General features: G+C 39.3%; 1 protein-coding gene across 5 annotated transcripts in view; it reads right to left on the reverse strand.

The window, feature by feature from the left end:
• Positions 1-4,877: 4,877 nt before the first annotated feature.
• The window catches only part of CDK6 (cyclin dependent kinase 6), a 136,548-nt gene continuing 122,773 nt past the window's right edge, over positions 4,878-18,652 (reverse strand). For all 5 annotated transcript variants that reach the window (XM_083860013.1, XM_083860012.1, XM_083860016.1 and 2 more), the window contains exon 8: positions 4,878-18,514. In XM_083860013.1, coding sequence (XP_083716139.1) covers positions 18,368-18,514 — 147 coding nt within the window. In that variant the 3' untranslated portion in view covers positions 4,878-18,367. The remainder of the gene's footprint in view (positions 18,515-18,652) is intronic.

Below are 18,652 nucleotides of genomic sequence, written 5' to 3' on the forward strand. Positions count from 1 at the left end.
ATGGCACCACTGAGAGGAGCCTGGGCTCGTCCTCTCGGCACCCCTGTTCCAGACACTTAGACACGTTAATGAGTTCCTCTCTCAGGCTCTTACTGAGGCTGAACAGGTCCAGCTCTCTCAGCCTTTTCTGCTGAGAGAGAAGCTCTCGTCCCTTCTCCATCTCTGTAGCCCTTGGCTGGGCCGCTCAGGAGCTCCGTGTCTGGGATCGCCAGGAACGGCCTCTGGAGGGGGAGCCCTGGAATGGAAACGTGCACTTGTGTCCTGGGGCTCTCCTCTGGAATCTGCCTCCCAGTAGAGGGCAGGATTTCACGGTGACAGGTTCCTCTCCTCCTGATCCATCTAGTGGTCAGTTACAGAGGAAACCGCAGTGTTCGCTTTTCCTTTTGCCTACGGCAGATGCATGGACTGAGGTATGAAATAGCAGCCTGTCTTGGCACAGAATTGCGCCCCGTTTCGGCGGGAGGGAGGAGATAAGAAAAAAAACCAACAAAAACAAAACAAGCAAACACCCCCGCCCCCCCCAAAAAAACCAAAAGAAAAAAAAACCAAACCAAAACAAAAAAACCCAAACCAAACAAAAAAAAACCTCACAAAAACAAAAACAAAAACAAAACAAAACAAAAAAACCCAAACAAACCAAACAACAACAACAACAACAAAACACAACCCAGAAAAAACCCCCACCAAAAACCGAGGGAAAAAATTCTCCCTCGTTAGCCATCTGCACTGGAAAATAAAGCATGGTAATATCGGCAGGGTTAATATTACATTAGGTTAATGGAAGTGCTAAGAAAAGCCCGGGAGTTAGTGGGATCTATTAACTCAGAATTCCAAATGTCCTTTTCTCAAAGCTTTAGCATTAAAAATTACTGCATATTAGTCACAGTTTTGTAAAAATGAAGAAAAGTAATCACATGTTAATATGTTAATCATACCGAGCACAAATGAGTTTTGTTACTGAAATAGCTTTGCTGTCTTCATACTTGGGAAGAGCTGGAAAAATTGGCCAGCCCACAGGAATTTGTGATACCAAATTGCTCAGTAAAAACCAAGAGCAGGCAGCTTGTGAGGAACTAGAGGAAAACTAAGAAAGTGACTATTCTAGATTTGCAAGTAAAATTTGTTCAGTTGCAAATTAATTTTAGTGTTCAAAATTGCAAGATAGTGCATAAGGGAAATTTTATTCCTCAGAAAACAGCTGGTATGTTCTAAAACAAGGATGTCTACTTTGGAAACACACCAGGCAGGAGTCCTCTCTGAGCTGCCTGCAACGCTGGAGAAATACATTGAAAACTAAACAAATAAATTGCATTAAAATACATACAAAATGAGATTAGGAGTATTAGTAAGACTATTATAATATCCATTTGGTGAAGCATGGTGAATTTCTTGCCCCAAATTTATGTTCAGATTTGGACCACCCTGGAGTTACCCCCCAGCAGTCCAGTTCCAGAGGCTGCCCCGTGGCACTGCACACATGCAGGCTGTCCCAGCGCTGCGGCGGCTCTGGGAGGCCCAAGGGTGCCCCAGGGTGCCCCAGGGTGGGAGCAGAGCTGTCCGTGTGTCCCCGCTGGCACAGCGGTTCGGCTGCGGGGCTCCGGGGGCTTCAGCTCGGCTGCAGCAGCGGAGGTGATGCCTGGGCTGCTCAAGTCTGCCAGGACAGAATGACTCTTCAGAAATGTTTTGACCAAAACTGAGCTAAGAGAGTTTATTCATCCCACACTTTGTGCCGTGAGGCTTTGAGCCTGGTGCCTGCAAATAGAAAGCCTTGCCACGGCAGGAAGCGAGGGGGCAGGGTCCCTCCCTGTGCAGGCACTGGGGAGAAGACAGTCCTCTGCTAGGCATTCCACAGTATTTTAACTAGACCCCAATTACCTTTTCTCCCCTGGGCTGCCAAGGCTTGAAAATCCAGCTAGACGAATCAGATTTTAAAAATGGATGAAAATACTTAGGGAAAGGACTTCTGTGTGCTAGAAGACTAAAAGATGACCTTGTTTATCAAAGGAATGGAGGTGCAGGAGCAACACAACTGCTGAGTTCAAAATAAGAACTCATACAGATACTGTAAAAAACTTACTTTCTGTTTTTCAGTAAATGGCAGGCAGATAATAGATAAAGGCAATACATTTTAAATTATTTTTAAATGAACATTTGTTTCTATAGTGCTAATAGATATGACACCTAGTGTCATTAGATAATTTTGAGGCCAAGAGTAAAATAACTTTTTTGAGGGTAATGAGAAGAGTAACATTTGCACTTTTTCCTACCTTAGTATACTTTCCTTCCTTAGTATTTTGCTTATTGGATTTTTTTTTTACTATAATTTTCTTTTCCGTAATTGGGTCTTATGAACTCACCTGTTCACAGATGAGGGCTAGGAAGAAAATTCCCACACAAGGAATTTGTTTCATAATTGTCAAGAGACTGTTGGATTTTCTTCTGTGGAGTCTTGCTGTGAGCACTATGAAAGATAAAGCACCAGACAGTATCCAGATCCCTATGGTAGCTTATATGTAATGTTATGTATTCCCATTATTTTTCCCTTTTTCACAATTAGCTATGGCTAATACAGGTATTTGTGACTCTGGCCTCACTGCAGTTCACTTTGTGTCTGTCTCTGGCTGGACTGCTGCTCATAATCTTATAATGTGCTTAAAGACTAACTTGGAATGTCACATAATGGAAAAGTAGTTTTTTATTTGCCTGTGTCACACCTGCAGTTTATGTAACTAATGCTTGTAAAAGTCTTTCATGGTCCCTTCAGGTTTCTAAGAGCAGCACAAAGTTTTGATTTTAACTTAAAAATCCTTTGAAGCTTTAGGGTCTGATTAGCTTTGCAGTAATTTCTGTCTCTGTGTCAGCTTTCATCCAGAAGTTGGTATCTCCTTGAATGCTTGAGCTGATAGTTTTTAGATTCCTGGATCTGGTGGCTTGTTGGAGGCTGCATTAGTAGAAGGTACTTGTATCCTGCTCTGAAGAGAACTTAATGAACTTTACAATCAGTTGAAGCTGTATTTGCAGTGCTTTGATGAGGATTTTTTGGTTGGAGTAAAACAAGAAAAAATGCACCTTGTTTTGGAGCCTGATATGTCATTTTGTGTTTGATTTAAAACATACACTTTTATTGTTTCTATATACTCAGAAATGTTACTAGTCATATTTATAGCTGTGTTGATTTGGCACAGCCTGGTTTTTTGGTAGTGGGGGAGGGCCACTGAGGTGGCTTCTGTGAGAAGCTGCTAGAAGCTTCCACCTTGTCTGACAGAGCCAATCTACGACTGCCCTGAAGATGGATATGCTGCTGGCCCAATTAGAGAGGCTGGCAATGCCTCTGTGATGACATAATTAAGAAGAAAGTCAAAACAGGGCTTGGCAGTTTTTCCCCGGGGGTGGTGAAATCCGCTGCTGGGGCCATCTCGGCATGGTCCATGGCGAGCCTTGCCTGCCTGACCGCCCCAGCCAGCCGTGCTGTGGACAGGAGGGCAGGGACGGCGGTGGCTTCTCCCTCCCAGTGCCCCACACAAAGGGAGGCGATAAAATGGCCCCAGCGCTGTGGCAGCCACCGCTGCCTGCTCGGTGGTGGTGGGGCCACCTGGCCGGCGGCAAAAACATCGTGAGCAACTCTTGACATGAAACCCAGGTGAGATCGACCTCTTGGTGCTGTGGGATCTTTGAATTGGTGGAACTTGTTGGCAATGGTACCTACAGGCAGCAGTTTTTTTTCTAGTCAGAGAAGACAAGGAAGTGAGGACACGTGAGGGAAAACAACATGGCACCAAGGTCAGTGGGAAAAGGAGGGAAGGAGGTGCTCCAAGAGCTGGAGCCGAGATTCCTCTGCAGGCCGTAGTGAAGACCATGGTGAAGCAGGCTGTCCCCCTGCATCCCATGAGGTCCACGAGGGATGCAGAAATCCACTCACAGCCCATGAGAAAAGCACTCACACAGGAGTGGGTGGATGCCAGAGAAAGCTGTGACCCAGTGGGAGATGTGAATGGAGAGAGAGGGCCTCTGCTTCCACACTGGAATGGCCTATCCTTAGAGGACCGCACCCCATGGACAAGTGACCCATGCCACAACAGTTCAGAAAAGACTGTCCATAGGAGGGACTCGTTGCAATGGTTTTGGCAAGACTGCTGCTGGTGAGATTGGAGCCACACTGGAGGAGTTAATGGAGAACTGTCTCTCACAGGAGGGACCCCATAGCATAGCTTGGAGTGTTTTCTCCCAGTCCTTACCTCAATTCATGAGCCCTTCATCATTTTTTTTCCCTCTCTGCCCAACTGTAGCAGAAGAGGGTAAGCGAATGGCTTTTGTGGGTGCCTGGCATTTGGCCAGTGTCAAACCATGACAATAACCAACAGAGAGAAAACAGTCAATCAATAAAGTATGCTCAGCTCCTTGAAAGATGAAAAAAGCGGAATCTTAAGGAATACAAAAATACCATGCACATTTAGCACAACAGTTGGATCAAGTAATGTTTGGGAAAAATAGTCCATTTCATGGACAACTGAGAGCCATTATAGCCAAATTAAAGCACAGTTTGCCTAGACCAAAACAAAGATTTCAGTAAAAATAGACCAGTGCTGAGTCATACAGCATCCCCAAAAATTCCAGCAATGATTTGCCTTTGAAAGAAAAAGTAAAGTTTTACATCATAATTTTTTAAAATGGAATTCATTGTAGGTAAGCAAAATACCTTGAAATTAGTAATTGCGATAAATAAGGGTAGAGTTTTATAAAATTGGTATATGGTAAGGTGCTGGAAGGGGTGTGCATGTGCTTATGTTTCTGTGTCTGGTTGTTTGCATTTGTAGATTTTCTAGAATACAAAGGGTGTTGAGAAAAACACTTGGAAACATAAAAACTAGAAACCAGTGTTGCTAATTTTCTGTATTTAATATACAATACTTACTGCATTTGTATTCATTTTACATTTTTAGATAAAAGAAAAATATAGCTAGAAGGGTGAAGCAGTTTTAAATACAAAACTAATTTTTTGCCTTTTTACTTTTCAATAATTTGGGAACTAAAGAGAACTAGACACTGTGAAATTTTTTATTATATTGGTTTTCATACTGAACCCTCAGCACCCAACAATAAATACACAACTTTGCTTTTCTTGCACTGCCAGCAGCAAAACGTTCAGTTCCAAAGGACTGTAATTCTGATATAATACATTATTGATAACTTTCTGCGTGCCTTAATTTAATTCTGCTGTATTGACACATTAGTTTTGCAGTCAACCATCTTTACAAACTTGTAAAAGCTAAAGAATATGTTAATACGGTAAGGTGCATGCTCCAATGAACTTCAATGCAGTCAACGTAAAGTAGCCCCAGCTGAGGGTGTTCTTAAAGCAGAAAGCCCCATAGGGTGAAATTTGGGACACAGAGCAGGCATGCAGTTAGATCAAAGGGCTTTGTTTGAAAGCTTGCAAAGGGAACTCTAGAGTTTCCAAAGTGTCTGTGTTACTTCCCAGCCATTCTGTACAGCAGAAACTTACTTTTTCCCAATGTGTATATGGTAATCAGCAGCTGTGCAAGAAGAGGAGAGAGTCTGCAAGATTTCCTGTACAGCAATGGTGCAAGACTTCTATATACCACAGTTCACATGCTGTAGCCCCTTGATGTCATATTGATGACTAAAAGGTAAACCAGTATATCTGAGTAACAGTTCAGGAAATCACTGTTACATTTTTCTGTACCTCTGCAGGTGATACTGTATTTCACACACAGACGATTTTAATGTTGAATGCAAAGAATGTAAAGAACACTGACTAGTAACTATTAAGCACACAAAATAAAAAACAAAATGATGCACCTTTAAAAGAAACAGTAACACACGCACCTTTTCATGTTTGTACCCTGATTAAAAGAACATCATGAATTTCAAGTATGAAATGATACAGTGAAATCATGTCCTGTGAATAGGTATCAATGGTAGTCTAGGTAGTACAGTTTGCACTGTAGGTAACTTTCCATCTTGCAAAACAGAATCCTACTGCATATGTAGGTAAAGTGACTTGAAATGCTAAAACCTGACATGCCAACTGTTGCACTGCTATAGACTGATACAATGCTGTAAAGTCAACAGGACTATGCTGATTTTCACCAGCTGAATATATGCCCTAAGGTGAATGAAGAAACATATTCCAAACTGCTTTGCATGCTTTCCTTGAATTATCAAATCCTAGACAACTCCAGAGCAAAATATTTTATGACAAAAAAGGTGAAAAAAGAGAGAGAAAAAAATTAATCCAAACAGCATAGAGGCTGGTTAAATTTCTGTTGTTGTTGTTTTTGTTTTGTTTGGTTGGGGGTTTTTTTTTGTTGTTTTTTTTTTTAATGGTAAAATTAGACTGAGAAATGAAGGTACTGAGAGATATTTTGATTTGCTAATGGATGTTGTTGGTTTGGTGTAATACCAATAAATAAAGTTACTCTGGATGTGTCTCAGAAGTTGTCGTCACTGTTCATAGTATTCTGTAAACCTGAAACCACGAGTTTGATAATGCCTTTTGAGAACATAACTTATCTTGAAGGTTCTTAAAAGAAGTATCTCAGGAGAGTTACAAACAGGCTTAACTTTATATGATTTCTGTTAACTTCAGTGGGATTTGTCAAGTGTAAGGTAGGCACACATGGAGCAGTAAGAACTGAATCTTATTCCTGATACATTTCTGTACCAGCATTCTGCTTTTCTCCACATATCCCAATGCCACTAAGAAGTGCAATTCTGACCTTTTGTATAAAAAAGCAATTAACAGAATTTTTCAGAGAAATAATGTAACTAGAGTTAAGATTTTTATCACACATTACAACTTATATATATTCTTGCTGATTTACTAAGCTTAAGTATCTTAATATAGACCTGAGCTGCCTGACACTGAAATTTGTAGACTTACAAGGCCAAATTCTTGGTTTAATTTAATTGTAGTCAGTGGAATTAGAACAAGAATAAATCATGCTAAATGATTTTAAATGTTTTGAATCTCCAACTCTATTTCATGCAATTGTCCATGCACAAAAAACCCACCAAAACAAACCACCACCTAAATTTGCTGCCTTTATGCTTCTGTTTAGGCAGCAATCTTACTTCAAGCCCAGATGAGCAACTTTATCACTGCAGAAAACTTTCTTCTGTTACAAGATGCTGCACAAACTTGACCCCTGGCTTAAGTATCTGGAATCAACAGATACCTGCTGGGCCTTCTATAAACAAACTAAAGCCAAAGGCAGCCTATGTAATGTTTTCTAATTTTAGTTTTTCAGACAACATCCCCCCACTATATATAAAATTAGCTCTACAATAGCATTTCAAAGTATTCTGGTTATTCCTTTACATATTAAAACAAGCAAAAATGCTCTAAAGCATAAAAATTACTAAAACTGAACACATATACTACTCTAGTTGCAAAACTCAATGCAGAGTATGATGCTTACTTATGATTTTTCCAGACTGATCTATCTTCCTGCCTAAGAAGCTAGCCTCACTTCAACAACCAAAATGTATACTAAATGCAAATAAACAACAAAGCAGCAATACTCAACACACTTTTCTGCAACTACCCTTTCACAGGACTAATGTATTTTCATACAAAATAATATACTAAACCATAATAGCAATAATTTAGATTAATGTCAAATAACTTGAAGATAAATGTCTCCACATTTTCAATAAACACACCCCCCATTTACTGGTGTCTTGGTGCTGTTATTAACCATGTGTCCTCACAATTACAGTCAGTTACTAAAGGAAAGCCTTTTTCTGCAAATACTTTTTGTGAGCAACTATACTCACACAAGTAAACCCTCTCTGCTCTGTGGGACTGCTCAGCTGAGGTACAGTATTCATGTCTTTACAGACTTAGGCCTTCAGACTAAAGAGTATCAAGCTAGTGAGGAAGTACAAATACACACTGTAACACAGAAAGTAGAAGACAGACATAGGGACTAAAGCACCCTGTGATGCATTTGGGAGTTATAATATAAACATCATTTCCAAAGTATACAGTTCCAACTTGTAACACAGCATTTTGAGGGTATAATTTTTCTTTAACTAGAGCATTCAAAGACATACTTTTAAAGCTGTTCAAAGTAATGCAGGAAGATATTATACTAACAATAAAATTCATACGAGATTCAAGGGCAGATATAGACCACTTAAATGAATTCACCATAAATACATTAATCTGAATGCTTGTAAAGAATTTACAAGAAAATTAAAGACTGCAAGGAACATATTAATGTTCATCTGTGGAATTGGTTTCAGTGCCAAAATGATACAGCATTGTGCAAAAAATCCAGATTCTACTGGAAAAATAAATGGCACCTTTATATTTTCCCTATCCTAAGTGTTTTAAAATGTGTTTCTTGCCCCAGCAAAAGGGACTGACTGCCTTGCCTGTAAATGGTGCCTGGCTAAGAGTCCTTGAGACTGTTTCAGTCCATGTGACAACTGGAATTGGCTCACTTCTTACTGAAAAGCACCATCATAATGTAAACTTTGTTTGCTCACATTGCTGTGACTCCAAATGGGTTGTAGGAAGGGAGCTCAGTCTCCTGGTAAAGAGATTTTGAACACTGTGGAGAATGACAGCTTTTAACAGTGCTTAATGGAAGGCAGATGCCATGGATGTTGAATTCTGTTTGTTGGAACTAAACTGAGATAACTTCACTCTCATGACCAGTGACAGGACTCAAAGCTGAGTCGAGGGGGTTTAGGTTGGATATCAGAAAAAGGTTCTTCACCCAGAGGGTGACTGGGCACTGGAACAGGCTCCCCAGGAAGGGGTCACAGCACCAACTCTGGTTCAGACAGAGCTTGAGAGGCATTTGGACAACACTTGGGCACATGGTGTGATTCTTAGAGTTGAACTCAATGATCCTGACAGGTCCCTTCCATCTCAGCATACTCTATGATTCCTTTAATATTGACCACCAGAGAGTGATCAAAATTTTCAGACAGTGCTGGCTGTCTCTCTTTTTGAGATAGTAAACTATAAGGCAATGCTTTTCTTTTCAACTTACTACACACAATAGAAAGGAGAATGGCAGTGGGGAGGTGAAATAAATCAAATCGAAGCAAAACAAAGCTGGAACACCACAGGGTTGCTAGACATCTAAAGAGAAAAAGCCTCTAAACTCATGATGCTGCAGTCCTTCTATCACGTTCTGATAGGTAATTTCAGTTCAAAATGTGCATGGCAACCATTACTTTCACACAAGCACATCCCCCCTGAGCTTACATAAGCCACCTTTTACAGCTTCACATCCACAAACTCCTTGCCACCATCCAATTTCTGATGCACATTTTGTTGTAGGTGCAACCCATGGTTACAGCCACCTTTCTTAAAGGGACTCCAAGATAAAATCCCTTCAAGAAATCATTGTGAGTTTTGGTCTCGCTAGAAAAACACTTATTTAAGTAGCATGCTGCAGACAGGCTGCATTTTAAACCAAGTTTGGTGGATTATTTTCTATCACAGATGAAGGGTGATTGTTTGAAATACGTCTCATCTGCCTGGAATACAACATTTTGTCTTTTCCCACAGAATGTCCAGAATTCAGTATCATCTGTTTTGTGCAGTGGGAGTTTTCTTAGGGGAGTTCTTACATCAGTGCAAAAAGTGAAAGTCAACTGTCATAGAAGCAGTAAACATACTGTCCCCTTTAGATCCAGGGAAGACTTTTCCTCAGGAGAATATTTTGGCACTTCAGGTCTGTTTGTGCCTAGTTCTTGTGGCAGGGGTCTGTACTTTACATTGCCATAGCCAGAAGGGAAGGAATAAGCTTGATTGCCTACATGAATGGAACCTATCTTAAGAGCTGGGGACTGTTTCACAGTTGCTCCACTGTATGCTGGGAGAAATCCTCTTCCTGGGAATAGTGATGTTGGGGAAGGTGAGGGGAAGCAGTAGGAGGCTGGCATTGCTAGTCCTGTATCCATCAAAAGCTCCTGTATAACAGAGGCATCATTGTGTATTCTTGTAAAAATGTGCATCACAGACAGTTGTTCAGGGATCTTCTGTACTTAGTAAATAATCTTCTGAATCCAAAGTTGTTTTGGCTGATCAACTGAACATTATGTTCAGTCTAATCTATTCTAGCTCACTGCTTTGCTTGAACCAAAAAGTGTCAAAGTAGCACACGTTTTACCATATCCTACTCTATTACTTTCCTGTTCCTAATGAGAAGCAAGATAAAACCAGAGTACAAATCACTGGCTGGCCAAGACTGAAAGCTGCAGAGTCATAAGGCAGGGATTTAGTTCACAGCTACTTCAGTGGTAGTGGAAGCACCATCAGGGTCAGATACAAATGACAGGTAGTTGTCGCTCCAGTGAGAGGAAGCAGGTAAATTGGAAAACTGCTGAGGAATAGACTCCTCAGGGCTTCCTTCACAGTGTCACAATATGATCTGGGCTAAGGAAAGGTCTGCTTGAGTGGCTGAGTGATCTACCAGTAAATATATTTAACAAGAGCCAGAGAACTACTGTGGAGAATTAGAGGTTTCCCATCCCTGGAACTGTGAAGTTTGTCTCTGTGCCAAGCCTAGTTGTTCATGCTTAATGGAAGGACCAAAATTAGCCACTCTGTGCCAACACTTACCCTGCCACCCATGCACATAGACTGAACACAACAAAATGCCATGCAGGCCTCCTATTCTGCACTTTTGGAGCTGGCATAATAGTTAACACTAGCTCTCCTGTTGGCAGAGTAGTTCAGAAAGCTGATTCCTACTCTACAACCTACAAAGTCTTTTCTTTTCCCATGGCAGATGATTTTGCATTATTATTTACACTGGGTGTCAGACTTGCTAAGCTCTCAGACTTGCTCCTGGTAAGATGCTGAACCACCTGGACTTATCCAGCAAAACTTGCATGTGGATAACCTTATCAAAATCCAAGTGTGCAAACCCATGCCATTTCAGATGACCAAAGGACTTTCAATTTGCAGCAGGAATCAACTTCTAATGCACAACATTGCAGACTAATAGACACTGTCAGTGGCTCTCCTGCAGCAGAGCTGTACATTCTCCAATGTCTGCAGCTCAACTACAGCCACTGTCTCTGTGGACAGCTTAATCTGCTGTGAAGCTGTCTCATAAGACTTCTTTTTTATCTACCCAGAAAAAGCTTTAGCTTATGCAAAATTTAAAAAATAGAGCTGTTGCTATGTTTAAGAAATGCACTGGAACTCACGACTTAAGTTGGCGTAAGTATCTAGAACCAAAATCCCGTTCATGAGTCTTGCTTTATCATCTTACATGACAGGAGAAAACAAAACAACTGGAAAAAAGTCTTCGCCCTATGTTTATATGTAACTTTTCCATGTAGTCAAACTCACTTGCCAACTTTCCTACTCTTTGCCTGGTTTTTCTCTTTCCATCACATCATGAATTTCCTCCTTCATCTAGCTACTCAAAATTGATCCTAACATTAAAGAACTGGGGTTTTACTTTTAAAAATAAAGTCTGAGAATTAGCATAACATGATGTACATGTAAAGCAGGGAATAAAATGAAGGGCTCCATATCGCTGAACATTGGTTTCAAATCCTTTAGGAGTAATTGTACAGAGGAATCCATCAGTCTGAAAATTCATTTTTCATTCAGTGGCAGAGACTGTCCTCTTTCTGGATTTAACATGAGCATGTCAATGTGAGCAAGTATCTGTGTAAACACTAGAAAATTTGTCTTTTTCAGGCATGTGGATGGGTTTAAAGTACAGAAGGCTAATTGTGTGAATGCAAATTTGGCTTGCTCAAAAATGGACAGTGAGCTTGAGAGCTTTACAGCACATCCTTGTAGACACCAAAGTAAATCACAAGTTTAACATGATGTGTTTTCCTATCTCCTTTCAAACAGTACAGGTTTGCTACAGTGCAAATGAACATTTAAGTGGTAGTTCAAATAAATTCATACTTGGATGCTTTTCTTCCATAAAACCCTATCACCTTTGCAAAGTCAGTGAAAAAGTATCAGTTTCAATGCATATTTAATACAAGGTTTGCATTTATATCTCTCACATCAAAAATATGCTCTTTTTCACTCATTCTGACAATATTTTCCAAATAGTTCCTTAAAAATATCTTTTCAATCTTTACCAAATGTCAGCTGTTTGTGGGAGCTTTTTTTGCCTTTTTTATCTTTTCTTTTTTTTTCTTTTTCAAAGAAGGCAGTATATTTTGTCTGATCCTTTCTGGGAACAAAACCCCTGCTCTACCACAATCACCAACAATCAAAATACTATAGCAGAAGTTGTTTTTACTTTCTCTAGCCTTGCAAAAGTCTCATTAACATTGAGCTGGAAAAAACCCATCAATATATCCCAAAATAGATAAAGTATGTAATGTGAAGGGAAAAAGACCATATGGTTAAAGAGTTTCGATTTATCTTCACTGTTTTGCAGTCTTTCAGTGAAAGCTAGAAAACTTAATATTGCAGAGGCCTCCACAGGACTTTTAAGTCAAAGCAAATTTTCCAATAACTTTACTCACGGCAACCTTGGGTTTTTCTGCCCAGAAAGCAAAAGGCTCATCTAAAAATGGTGCTGGTAATTTCAGTTTCTGATAAGTACATGAAGAACAGAGGGTATCTACTTGGCCTGGAAAAATCACTTTTGAGAACAAGTTCCCAGTTGATTCAGTTCTGTTTGGGTGCCTATCACTGAATTAAAAACATACACATAATTTTTCAGGAATACTTTTTAATGGAAAAATATATGAGTTTCAAGATTTTGAGTGTTACAGCTAAAGTAACGATTTTCCAAGAGTCTTATGAGCCATTTTTCGTATTATTTGTGTACACTACTCTTAAGTGGTCTTTATGGTTCTTACATTGTATATGTATTGCATATCAGTATGCAATATTGCTAAGCTTCAAACTAAAGGGAAGAAATAACACTTGGCAAAAGTATATTTGTCAGTTCACATGTCTACATCTTTCTTCTTTTAATGGTCTAGTTAAATAAAATTGATGCGAAAGCTTTTTTCTGTTTTACATAAATTATTGAGATTTGATGGTTACAGAGTCTAGTCCAGAAACTAGAATGATATCACAGCCATTATCTAATAAATTGCAAGACACAGAGAGATAATAAACAGCTCACAAATAAAACCTCAATTTGAGTCTTACAGCCTGTTAGACTGCAAAAATTATAGTCGTGTTTTTGTATATCTGAACTGTACTTGCACAAAAAATGGATAGGAAAAATAAAACTTGGAAGCTTAAACATATTTAATTCCCATTTAATTTTCTAGAGATTGTTTCTGCTTTTCTTCTTCATTGAAAGTAACCTGTATACTCAAGGCTTAGTAATCAAAAAGAAGTAAAAATATAGCTTATTGATAGTCAGTTATTGAAGAGTTCACCTCTCTGTGAAAGCAAAAATACATTTCTTAAATTTTCCCCCACTAATGCAGTTTGGAAAAAATGCTTTTTCAAACACACTAATTTCAAGAAAATAATTTACACATTAAAAAAAAGTGTGAAATCCTGTTAACATCAAAAAAGATCTTGATATTTAGAAGGAGTTTTGAAGCAATAAAATAAATACGTTAGGTTCCTAAGCTTGCAATCAATTCAAGCTTCAAGCATACAACAACAAAATCACTCACATCGCCTAGTATCTTCTAATTCACATTGTATATAAAAGTCAATCTATTCCTGAACCTACTGTATATGAAAAATACTAGCCAAGTGGTTCTATAAAAGAGAGTTCTTAGAATAAATTTCCTCATTATTCAAATGTGTCTTATACATGGAACATAATTTATGTGGCCTTTTAAACCAAACTGTATGGTTTCTGATTCAAATATGTATTTGACAACTGATGTGTTTTCAGTTGTGAGCCAGGTAAGTGCTCCAAGTTTGCTGGCTAAAAGACCAAACCAGCATGTTTCTCCCTATTTTCCATATTAAAGTTGATCTAATACCTAACAGCAGAAAGAATTATATGTATAATAAAACATGCTTCTCAAAGACAGTGAGTGAACCTGTGAAAAGCAGCAAGGCAAAATATTTTCCTCTTATTCACCAAAACAACCACTTAGTATAAAAATGAAGTAATAGTTACCATGCTGGAAATCCTGCCCTATGCAGAAGATACTCAAATGCTGTGATTTAGTGATACCTTTCATTAAAAAAGTTCTGTACACATAGCCCTAGATTTAATTTTTTTTTTTGCAAACATGACACCCTCATTTTCTGGTGTGTTTTAGGAGAGAAACAACTGGAAAAGATGCCCTACTGTTGATAATTGTGGACTAACAGGCTGAAAGAAACCTGGAGTGTGGGCACAGCCTACATAGAAATATGCACAAACCCTAAAATTTTAGAATTTTACTAAATGACACAGAAGGAAACACAGGGGTACACAAAACTAAGCCTAAGCAAGGAGGTGCACAAAGTTCTTGTCTCATCACTGGTTTAGGCAGTGAGACTAAAATAATCAACATTTAGTAATAGGAATGCTGGGGACATTGACACTGTGTAGCTATGGAAAATTTGGAAGATTCTTGCTGGAAATAGCACCTGTGAGAATCACTGAAACCTAAAGGAGATGAATGGGAAGGCTGGTGTGAGCATGGAAAGGGCTGAAGGGGGAAAAGGGCTGCACCAGATGGATTGCTACTAACACTTCACTAGCTGGCTGTGGTAATTATTTTCCTTGGCTATTGGGTCTGGTTTTTTTCTGCAGAATTATGTAGAAGTGATTAAAACAAAAAGGCTGGTGGGAGATAGAAATTTCTCCTTTCATTACTTAGAACACTCTGTTCTCTGCTAAGAAGAGCACAGTGCTTGGCTGTGGGTGTTCTAGGAGCTATACTTAATACATCTTTTGTTATTCAGCATTTTTTAGCTGCTGTTGAACCACTCCTGTAGAAGAGAACACATACAAGCTTAGATATCACTAAGAAGAATTGCACTCTGAAGTCTTATTTAAAGGTGTACAAAGAGTTTTCATCACAGCACTTTCTTTTTCACTTACACAATTCCTACATCCTACACATATGGCAGTAATGAGTAAAGGTACTAAAATATTAGAGCTATACCAGTAATGTAAGAAGAGCAAGGGCATGGATTTGAGCACAGTCTCACAACTGTCTGTGCTGTCTAATTATAAATATGATTCCTGGCATGGTATTAGCCAATGACAGTGCTTTGCCCAGCCAGAGAACAGGCTTTCTCAGTTTACTAGTGTAAGTGAAGCCCCACATGGTTTGGCAGGGAGGACTGGAATATGTAAGCCTACAGCATGTCAAATGGAATTTCTTCCTGAAGAGATTTGGAAAAGGAGGTAATTTGAAAAATTGTTGGTCCTTTGAATCCAGGCCCTTGCTACCACAAGGACCCCATTAGAGAAATATTTTCCCTAACCCTGCCAAAATTCTTAGATTTCTTGGTTTTGTTCCTGCCATTCCCACTGGAAAGATGTTCCAGAATGTGACCATTAATGCAGCCCTTTGCAAACTGTTCTCCTGAATACTCTCATTTATAACCTGATCCTACTATATTAGACAACATACAGCACCATGTTGCAGAAGCTCTGCTTCTGACTCCATAAGCCAGCCCCTGTTTTTCTCTGCTGCTTGCTTAGCTCTTTGATACTACAATTGGGAAATAACTGCTCCAGTAGCTAAATTCCTGGTGATTTCCACATTCCCATTAGTTTTTGGGCCAACACTAACCTTTGGCTTAAAGTATTCTCTCCCCTCCCTTCTGTTTTTACTCTAATAATATATCTACATTCAGCAACCATATTCTCAATTCTTTAGCTTTGCTAAGCTTAATAGAACAGATTCTTACACGGAACAGACGCACATTTCTATCTGAGAGTTTTAAGCCTAATTTGGAAAATATCATCTCCTCCTCTACATTTTCACCCTATATTAGTTGGTGGAGAGCTCTGGGAGAGTTCCCTGAGCAGTTGCTGGGAAGCCACATCAGCTGAATGTCCTGATAAAGTATGTATGATTGATAGCTCTGCATTAGGCAAAATCTGGAATGTTTTCAGAAGTGTTAAACTCCCTTAAAACCTTTTCTAATTGCTACTGTTGCAAAAGTCTCCTGACTTTTGGCTCTGTTTGTTGTTCTACTTAGTGTTTAAAAATTGTTACCAAATATTTCACCCTGGCCCATCCTTCTCTGTGAATGTTAAAGATTATTCACACTTGGGTCCATTAACCCACACAGGAATAGAGTTGGAACACCACCAGTGCAGTGGGTCTGCAGTTCCCCTTGGCTGTAGGAACAAAGAGAATGACAAAGGCAAGGCCAAGATGAGAAGGTTTGCTGCAGCTACCTGGCCTTCAGCCTCCTGCTCACAGAGCTTCCAAATTCTGATGTTACGGATCTGTAATATCTCTGTGTGCAGATGCTTTGTGCATGGTCTTACCAGGCCTAATTTGTAACTTGCCTGTTCATGCTGGCTAAGTTTTGCATAGACTCTTTCTGAGCTTAAAGAAAAGCACAGGCCACTGTATGCAAGCATGCAAGTGGTCCTTTTAAAATCTGGCTTGTTTAAAGTAGGCCTAATTTAACCATAAATCACAAACTTAAACGTCTAACAGTAACAAAAGGCTTTATCCAGGAGACAAATAAGATCCACTTACTATCCTAGCAGTGGACCATGACCCAGACAGTGCAGACACCTGAAACGGAGTTAACAGTGGAGTTCACCACAGGAGCCAGAGACCTGCCCGTGAGATGGCTACAAGTTCCCCTGTCACAGCTGGAAAAGTTATATTGCCCAACTCACTGCTGAGGACCTGCTTTGCCAAGCATGCCGTGGATGAGGATATATTGCTGGCTCACCACCTAGACAAGATGAAATAGAGACGAGGAAGAGAGAAGACTAAAGGACTGTCATGGGAGTAAGCAAAGCTGGCTGCCTCACTTAGCATCAGTTATAGTCATTGGACCAGTATTTTCCCCAAGTCATGTCCAGGTAAATGCACTGAAGTCATGCTAGGGAATATGGATTTATGGATTTAAAATATTTCTTTTTCCCCAGTACAGTATTAAAAAAATAAAAGTTTCTTTGCAAAATACTGAAAATATATTTTAGTTAAGGTAAAAATACTAAATATAAAAATTTCAGGTAATATTTAAAATAACTGTGCTATAAAGACAAGTAAATTGATTAGTTATTTTGACATTCAATAATGGCACATTAACCTTAGTGGAGAGGCACGTGCTAGTATCCCCACACGGTGGTTTAGGAGAGAAGGTCATACATTTCTGCATGGAAAACAAGCCTGCTTAGTAAGTGACATGTGAGGGAGTTTGAGCATTAATGTTCATGCACTTGTGATGCATTGGAGGGTGTTGCAGATAAGACAGCACAGTATACAGAGTACAATGCAGGACAAATACTTCTCTGTGCTTATTACAAGTATAGGATTCTCTGCTTCCGAACCAGAAATATTTCTTCTATTTTTGTTTTTGGCTGACAATGAGAACTGGTTGAAGGTGAAAATCTGTATTGATTTTCATTGGCTCTGCTCATGTCTTTGAGCTGGACATCAGAAAATTATTTGGAATGAGATGAAGAAAATATGCTTGTAGCTGTTTCCTGGGGGGAATGACGGGTTAGACGATGTACTAGAACATGTCTGCATTTCAACACAGAAAGACCATTTGGAAATTGAAACAGTAAGAACAGGACAGTTTTTTGAAACATGCACACAAACATAGCTAGATAATAACTCATTTGTGTATGAAAAAATCTAAAAGCTGAGACATTTATTATGATCATCATCATCACTGTTATTTTTGTAGAGTAACGAAACGATGAATTAGTTTATCCAAATTTTCAAGTGGGGAAACACCTGCATATATGTTATGAATGAACAGTAGCTGGATGTATTAACTCATGTATCAGTTAACTGCAGATTGCAGAGATCTGGTATTTCAATACCATTCTTTAAATATCACAGAATAATAATAAAGTACCAAATCATGCTTCAGCAGCTAGAGAGAGAGAGAGAGAGAGATTGCATCATATTTTGGCAGTGACTCGATCATCAAACACTGGCAGCATTCAATATTAGAAGGATAAAATGGCAGCAAAACTGGTCAGCAGCTTCTCTTCGTCTGGAGTTTTCCCAGGTAGATAAACAAAACAAAAACAAAACAAACATAAAGCTGCAACAGGAGCAGGTCAAAATCCTGGCTCTTGCATTGCTCTGATAAAAGTAAACTAGATTGATTTCCATGGATAAGCACATCACAATCCCAAAATAAAAGATAAGTGCATAAAACCTCCAAATAATGATCTCCCTAGGACAGCTATGTGGTTTGTATGGGACAGTGGCCTTGTCAGCTACATGTCTTGTTCATTTATGGTTCATCTTCAGTCAGCACTTATGATGCATTCACCTCACTGGAGTTTTGGCTGGATGACATGTGACAGTCCAGATTGTCCTTGAATTTCTCCAGATCATGGAAATATGGGTGAGAGAGGGCAACATACGCAGATATTCTCTTGGCTGGGTTGAACGCTAAGCATTTCTGAAAGTATGAAAATAAGTTAGTTTTAAGTAAAATGTACAGTTAACAGTGCATACACACATTAATGCATACCACCTTCAGTATATGATCACTTTGAGACAAAATAGGGCCTCAGAAGGTGCTGCACAATGACCATCC

The sequence above is a fragment of the Zosterops lateralis genome (genome assembly GCF_965231275.1).
Source record: "Zosterops lateralis genome assembly, chromosome: 1".
Lineage (NCBI taxonomy): Eukaryota > Metazoa > Chordata > Aves > Passeriformes > Zosteropidae > Zosterops > Zosterops lateralis.